General features: G+C 34.5%; 1 protein-coding gene across 1 annotated transcript in view; it reads left to right on the top strand.

The window, feature by feature from the left end:
• The first annotated feature begins 6 nt into the window (after positions 1 to 6).
• The window catches only part of LOC128552893 (uncharacterized), a 40,097-nt gene continuing 32,031 nt past the window's right edge, over positions 7 to 8,072 (top strand). Inside the window, exons 1-3 of the mRNA XM_053533963.1 lie at positions 7 to 346; positions 723 to 938; positions 1,554 to 1,616. Of these exons, the coding sequence (XP_053389938.1) occupies positions 34 to 346; positions 723 to 938; positions 1,554 to 1,616 (592 nt within the window). The 5' untranslated portion in view covers positions 7 to 33. The remainder of the gene's footprint in view (positions 347 to 722; positions 939 to 1,553; positions 1,617 to 8,072) is intronic.

The following is an 8,072-nucleotide window of genomic DNA, read 5'->3' as shown; positions in this document are numbered from 1 at the left end:
CGGCGTGACTTTTCAAAAGAAGAAATTGAACAGATGATAGTACAAAGGATTGAATGGCATGGTGAACTCTGTCTCCAGTTAGTAGACGATTTACTTTGCTGGTTTACAGATATGAGAAATATTCCCGACGCAAAACCTGGAATCGCAGGAAAAGGTTCCATCCGAATACCAATAAAATGCTCTTCAATGAAAGGAATGTTGAAACATTTAGAGTATATGGACAGTGATGAATGCAAACAACGCCTTTCAGAGATATCGTGCAGTCTCAGCAAAATGTTGGGTTTTTCTTGCTGCCTTTCGTGGACCATAGTACCTGACAGTTTACAAAAAGTTACGAAAACATTATGTAAGTTTATGAACAGGTCAGAATGCCCATCCAATTGTCTAGGTTTTGGCACTACAAATATTTGTGAGCAACAGCAGATTCGAAATCATTTGTCTGTCAATAATGATATTAAAAATATATACCTTATTGTTTATGGAAATAATGATTGCTGTGTGTTGTTTTTATATAAGACCAAATAATACACCAAATACTAAAATTGAGAATGTTTTATGTCTTTATAGTCATTTTAACACGTTTATCGTGTGATTTAAAGTCGAACGTGTTTATATACTGATCTTTCGAAATATTATTTAAGAACTCAACATACAAGTAAAAAGAAATACTCCTGATTTGTTGTCAGCTTGCATAATATTTACCTTAGTACATTTTCTTTCAGCGGAAGAATTAAAAACTATGAAAATTGTGCTTCCATTTGAAAATAAATCACTGGAAGGCTTAACAAATATGTGGACTTTCTTCGAAGGAGAGGGCGCTAATAGGCACCTTACAAAAATATCGGAAACGTTGTCAAAAATTGTGCGTGCAAACGTTAGTCTGACTGCATCAGTTGATCTGGACCAGTTTACAAAGGCGGTGTGTGAAAGAAGTAAAGGTAATTATGTTAATTAAAGATCACAACAAAACAGAAAAAAGATATGTTTATCCTTTCGTCAGTAGGTGTTGAAAGCGATATTATATGTCTTAAATTTTGCAAATGAATATCAGAGTTCTTTTATCAGAAAAGGTTAATATAAATGAACACCTCTGGTTTTACACATTAGCATTATCTTCTCAATATATTTTATTCATTTTTAAAAAATATTTCATAACAATTTCAAAACTTTATATATGGCAGACACGTTTTGCACATCAATCAGCCCAACACAATGAAAATTACAATGATAATATAGCAAGACAAAGACGCTTGCTACGGCTTTTCCATTATTCTCGCCACTGGCCGTCACAAGGCTATGTCATTTCGTGTTCCTGTATTTTTTTTTACCCAGATTGTTTTTGTATTTGACATTCAGAGTGTTGTGCCTTTAGAACGTTGACATTCCTCTTTGATCTGTGTCATTGATGTTGATATACAATCGCCTATTTGATATTAAGATTTCAGATATTTTGTTGGTTAGAAAATGTGCTTTTCAACATTACGTTACTCGTTATATAATCACCCATGAAAGGAAAATGATACTGTTATTTTGGGTCGCTTATTCTATTTTAGATAACATATCAAGTTCAATAGATACGAAAGTGCAGGGACAGGAACAACTAGGAAACATTCAAGGCAAGTATGGCAAGATAAAAAAACTGATTTCTATAAATCTAACTTTACTACAACAACTGTGTTTCAACGTGCATGCAATATTTTTCTCAATGGCAATGTATTGACATCGTGTTTCGGATATGTTTTGCACATATTATTATAAAACATATAATTTATTTTGAAATTTGCATATGTATCTCATATTTCAGAATTACGCCGGATGTGTCGCAAAGATATTATGCCGCAATTCTGCATACGCAGTTTTTTCTATAGTATATAAGTATTCTATAGTACAACTTGAATTTGCAGACAACCTTAGAGGATGGCAAAAAGTGATCTTTTTACGAAAACTGAATTTTAAATCACGATACTAGTATTTTGTTCTTTCAGCTATGGGCTAAAATCCAATAAAGGTATCTTGCATTTTCACTACCGTTCATGAACAAGCTAAATCGAACCAAGCCTGCAACATTTTCATGTCGTGTGAATAACCTTGGGTTTATCTTTTTTTCTTTTGTCCTACTAAGAGGACTCAAAAAGTGGTCTTCCCAGCAAGCAAGCCCATATGGGCCCTTTATGGGCTGTTTACGGGTTGGCCTATTTCGGCAGATTAATACTGGTCCCATATGGGACCCATATGTAATTATTTGCCCACTTCGGGCCCATAAGGGGCCTATGTCTATAGCCCTTGGAGCAAAAACAGTATGTTTGCCATATGTTTATTTTCTACTGGTTTCAGCACTGCAAATTTTCATCAGTTATCATCCTTTTAATACGAATTTTGGTAAAAGGTCAAGTTTTGCACCCATATGGGACCCAAATGGGGTCCCACATCGAAAGGAATCGTGACAGATCATAACTTTTTATACAATTTTTCGATTTTACAGTTCTGTTTTTGTAAAAAAAATATTTTAAGCCATATAAAGGTTATATTTTAAAAAATGACAGGTACAACTGTCTTATTCATTTAAATTTAAAATAAATAAAATAATTTAATACTCACGCAAAATCTCACGAGAGTACAATATCTTGCGCGCGCGTTCTTTCCGTGGAAAACTGGCAAATTATGAGGGGAATTGGCCGCTATTGTGGGGCCCATACTGACTAAGTCCGATAGTGTCATGTGTGTCCCATACATGTTAAACCCATAGTCGTCCCATATTGAAGCCCATGTGTGGCCCTGCATCCGTTGAAAATCAGTCGTCCTTATGTAGCCCAGGGCCCCACATAAAAAACAATAAGAGGCCCATATGGGCCTTTCACAGGTGATATCATTAATACGAAATATAAATAGACTGAAGACAGTTTCAAGCCTAACAGTTTTCAGGAAACTATATAAAGAAAACTGCATTTATGCCATATTAGGTGAAATAAGATTCTACAATATCGCTGAAAAATGCGGATGCAATCTTATAGTTTTGCTGTAAATATCAGTCGGGGAAAAAACATAAAATGTTGGGTGTGGCTTTAATATCTATGAATTTAAAGTTAAATTATCAAGTATTTCTGAAATCTTTCCTTTTTTGTAAAAAGAAATAGATGATTTTAAAAATAAAAGTCTTTTAGGAAAGCCAGAGGAATTGCTGCACGAACATGGAATAAAACAACACGCTGTAGAAATAAAGTCGGAAGAAAAAAGCCCAACGCCAAAGAGAAAAGATCATGATTCTAAAAGCTGGAAAAAGGAATCTGTCATAAAGCTAAAGCACTTCGTACCCTCAAGATCTTCATTTTTACAATCTAATGCTTACAGAAGTCAAGGTGATCTATGTCCAATGATTTTTTTTCTATTATTTCTATATGTGGTATTTCAAAACAGTTTGCTTCAAGATTCATGTGATTCGTGTGATTATGCCCCCAACCACATAACTGTCCGTCCATAACTCTTAATTTCTGATCAATAGGTTAAGAACGATTTGACATAGAACCTTCCAACGATATGATGATCTCTATTGTTTATGTAGCCATATTGTCAAGGTCAAGGTCACAGGGACCTGAACATGGAAAGCAATTTCCGATCAATAACTTGAGAACCACTTAAACAAAAATAAATAAACTTCATAGGATGATTAGATATACAGAGTATATGACCCCTATTGATATTGGGTCACTTGATCAAAGGACAAGGTCATGGAAAGCATTTCTGATCAATAACTTTAGAATCATTTGTCCCAGAATCATCAAAATAGGTTGAAAGGGCTAACGGAATAGAAGACTACTATTATGTTTAGGATAAATCAATCAAAAGTAAAAGTCACAGGGGCCTGAAAATGGAAAACTACTTCCAATGAAAACCATTTGACCGAGAGTATTAAAACTTGATTGAGTGATTGGACATGCGGTAAAGATGACCCTTAACGATTTTGAAACATTCAATTCATCAATGGTGAAGGTCTCAGGGTCCACCCATTAATCCATCCAACCAACCGTCACACTTTTTCCAATTAATATCTGAAAAAGTAGCTGACAGCTATTGTTTCTGGGGTCGATCAAAAGTGAAGTTCAATGGGCTTGAACATGGAAAACATTTTCCAATCGAAAGGCAGAGAACCATTTGACCTACAACCCTCATACGTAATAGGTTTAAATGGGCTTACGGAGTAAATGACTCTTATTGTTATCACAACGGAAGGAGAAGGGATATAGATTTGGCGTTGTCCGTTCGTCCGTCCGCCCGTCCGTCTGTCAGCAATTTTGTGTCTGCGCGCCTGGTATTATATTTGGGAATTCACTATGCCATATTTAAGTTATGGTCCTTGACCTAATGAAAAATACAATTAAAGTGCTTGTGTAGTATGATTTTATCAAAACTTCACTTGGAGTCATAAAATCATGTAGGCATATTATCCAGCATAGTGAATTCGTGCACCTGAGTTAAACTTTGTTGTTTCTTTCACTTTGCAAGACCAGGGTAGTTTATACAAAACTGAGTTCTTATCATTCACGATTCAGTGTTTACATATGTTAAAGCTCAAACGGTCATGCTCAGTTGACAGGTTTAAGGCTGTAATCGCTCTCGTGTTTTTGTTTGTTTGTTGTTATTTCTTTTTGCTTATATCATTTGTCTGTATTTGCCTCACTTGAAAACTATTCAACGGATTTTGTTAGAATTTCACATAATGAAAAAATGATATGCTGTAGATTGCAGCAAATAAGAACGATAATTGTATCTTGCTTTCCTTTTCTTTATTATTTCTTCTCTCTATTTCATTAAGGTATAACACTTATCTCTAGAGCATAATTAAAAACTATTACGGCATATGCCATTCAGAAGAAGACTTTTGCACCGCCGTATGAACACATCTGCGGATGTCTCTAAATTGTTTTTGTACTTTTAGCATGTGTCAGACTTCTGCCATCCATGAACAGGCCCAATCAAATCCAGCCTGCAACATTTTTGTTTTTGTCGTGTTGAGCGACCTGTGAAGTTTCCACTTTTTCTAATTAACATAGAAGGAGAATAGACATGTATAACATGTATAACAGAGTTCCACGTAAGACGGTGCTAGGGGGCGTGAGAGGTTTACCTCTCATAAGCAGACTAATTAAACCGCGTCTGCGTTTATTCGGCTTGATTGTTTTCTATGCTTCCAAAGGATCTTTTTACAGATTTTATTGTATGTAAGCTGGTGTCTCAGTACCCACATATGGGAATGGTTTGAAACTTTACACACTGTTACTTTGTTATGATCCGACATGGAATGCAATAACATAACTCTACTTTTCATTTTTACTGTGTCTCTTTTAAGTGTTTTTTTTTAATGTAAACTAGTTTCTCAGTACCCACATATGGGAATGAATTTAATCTTTACACACTTGTCAAATGTTGTAAGCTGATATGCATTCAACATGTTCCATAGTCCTGTTTTGCATTTATTCAAAATTATGCCTCTTTATCGACTTTTAATATTCATTCAGTTGACAAGGCTGATAAGTAGTCGAGCGCTGCTTCCGAAAGCTTTCGTTATACATATTATTGTATTTATACTACTTGCTGTATACAATTAGGCTGAATTTCACCAAACCCCGCGTGTGATAAGTGTAAGACATAGTTGTGCATTTTATCGTCATAATCTAATTGAATGATTTTCTGCAGAATCATAGGTCTTGCTTTGTCAGAATCTTTCATATATGCTTTTTCTCCTATATCACTGGTTGGTCTTCCGGCATACTTCACATGATATTGGTATTACTGCATAATAAGTGGTTCTAGACATATGTTTTTCGTGAAAAAAAAGAACAAGCTCTAATTGTTTGCCACCCCAAATAGGACTTAAATGTTTACGTCACACGTGCAATTTGGTGTTGTCTTTGGGAGTTCACACAGCTAGACCACAGATAGAGTCTTTCACCTAGTGCAAAATATTTATAAAATGCTAAAAGGGTTATGTTGCAAACATCTAAAAAGAAACAAAACAAAAACAAAACAAAAACATTTCACCTAAATTCATGAAACCGTTTACACTGTGAAACCAAATTTGGGTGTGGGGGGGGGGGGGGGGGGCGGGTGACCTGTATCCTTTGGACACACATCATGTTAAAAAAATCATTTCTGTGCGGGAATTTATAAGCTCAATATACAAAGTTTCCTTTGTTTCGTGTTCATTCGGTATATTTGTTATATGTATTACAATTGTTTGTCAAATCAGAGAATGAGAAATGTACATTTTCCGTATGTATTATAAAATCGGCATTCCTTTGAATTGCAACTGCGTGTCCAGTGACAGAACTGTTAGTTGCCAGTCATGATAAATTATGTTTCAGGACAATGACTAGACTGATTTAGCCATAGGTTTACTATTATTGCTAAATAGTCCATTCCATATATCAGATGGGAATAATACAAGTGCATGGGGCAAATCAGCGGGTAGCAGTTGGTCATTTGTCAGTTTGTGATCATATTAGATTACCATTACTTTGAATTGCAAGAACCATAAACGAAGTAGGCACAGCATATGCATTATATGCTGAAGAGGGAACTACAGAAAAGGTCATTTCACCACGTTTTGAGTCTTTAAAAGGTAATTCACCTTCCTACAATACTTTGTGAAGAAGTGATGCAAAAAACCTACAGAGACAATAAGAAGGACCTGTTCTGTAAGTTTTTATTAGATTAAAATCAATAAAGTAAGAAATTGGGATACCAAAGAAAGATTTTTTCACAGATATGTCAGCCTGACGTTTATTTTTTAATGTACAAAATTGTTCAAACGAAAATTGTGCAAATCTTGCTATATGTTATACACGTGCTTTTTGAGATAAAAGCAAGAAACAATAAATAATTTTACACACCAACAAAAATTGCATTTTGAAACAAGTATCGCAATGATGTCGCTTCTCTGTACTTTTTGAACTTTATGAAACTGTTGACAATGATATTTTAAGTTCGTGCGGATAAAAGCTAACTGAAGAATATAAAAAAATCGTTCCATCTATACTTTTGTTATAACAATTATCGCCGTTTAGCAGTTTTAATTTGAAATACCTGCGCATGTGCATCCACAATTACTTTACACAAGACCATGTTGTTCATACCCAAAAGAAGATTTGTATATCATCTGTCTAATTGTATTTTCTCCTTCTTTCACATTATTTACATTTGTTCACTGTTGCACACGTTTGAAATTTATGATCTGTGAAAAATAAAGGCGTATAATGTTGGAATAGCAAACAACATGCTTTCCTTGGATTGCGTCCTGTAAAAACGTTAACAACAGCAGCCAATCGAGCAATGATATGTCTAGAATAATCTACCTTTACGTGACGTCATAGCCATATCAGGTTCAAAGCAATTTAATACATACTGTCCATCTATCTTTGCGAATGCAGAAGTAAAGTAAATATTTTGAGATGGTGTTTTTGTCCCCATAAGTTATTTGCCAGTATAACATTTTTGACTTAATTGTAATACGTATTTATATTGTTTCTATACCACCTATTTTTATAATTACATAGTCGCATTATGGCGTGTATGGCCTCCCATAAATCGAAACATTTATATCTAATTACTTACATGTTTTTCAAGTACTATCTTATTTCTACCAAAATATCGGACGAAAAACATATGAATAGTGATACTTTAAGTCATTTTCCTGTTAATGAGATGATCCCCTGTTTACATCGTTGGCATGGCGGGAGAAATCTGTTTGATAAAACTTGTTTTCAATATGCATGTATTATATTTTGTCAAAATGTATAAATAAATACTGTTAATGCAGTAAAAATATCAGTTTTGAAACAAAAATCACTTCTTGGGTTTATTTACATGGATGACCACTTAGAACGCACAGACATAACCTTATTCCCAGGTATACACTTACCTCATTCCCAGTAAGTTCTCTGTACTTTTTTAAATGGGTGGTCACTGACCTATTGCATTATTACGAATTATTTTATATATTTCTATAAATAGTAACAAATGGACTTTAAAACTGTAATTATGATCTTGGCGGATCCATAATGGCGCAGTATGCCGCA

This window comes from Mercenaria mercenaria, unplaced genomic scaffold (assembly GCF_021730395.1).
Source record: "Mercenaria mercenaria strain notata unplaced genomic scaffold, MADL_Memer_1 contig_3270, whole genome shotgun sequence".
NCBI classification, from domain to species: domain Eukaryota; kingdom Metazoa; phylum Mollusca; class Bivalvia; order Venerida; family Veneridae; genus Mercenaria; species Mercenaria mercenaria.
Note: the sequence above shows the minus strand (reverse complement) of the source record. Positions and strands in the feature narration are given on the sequence as shown.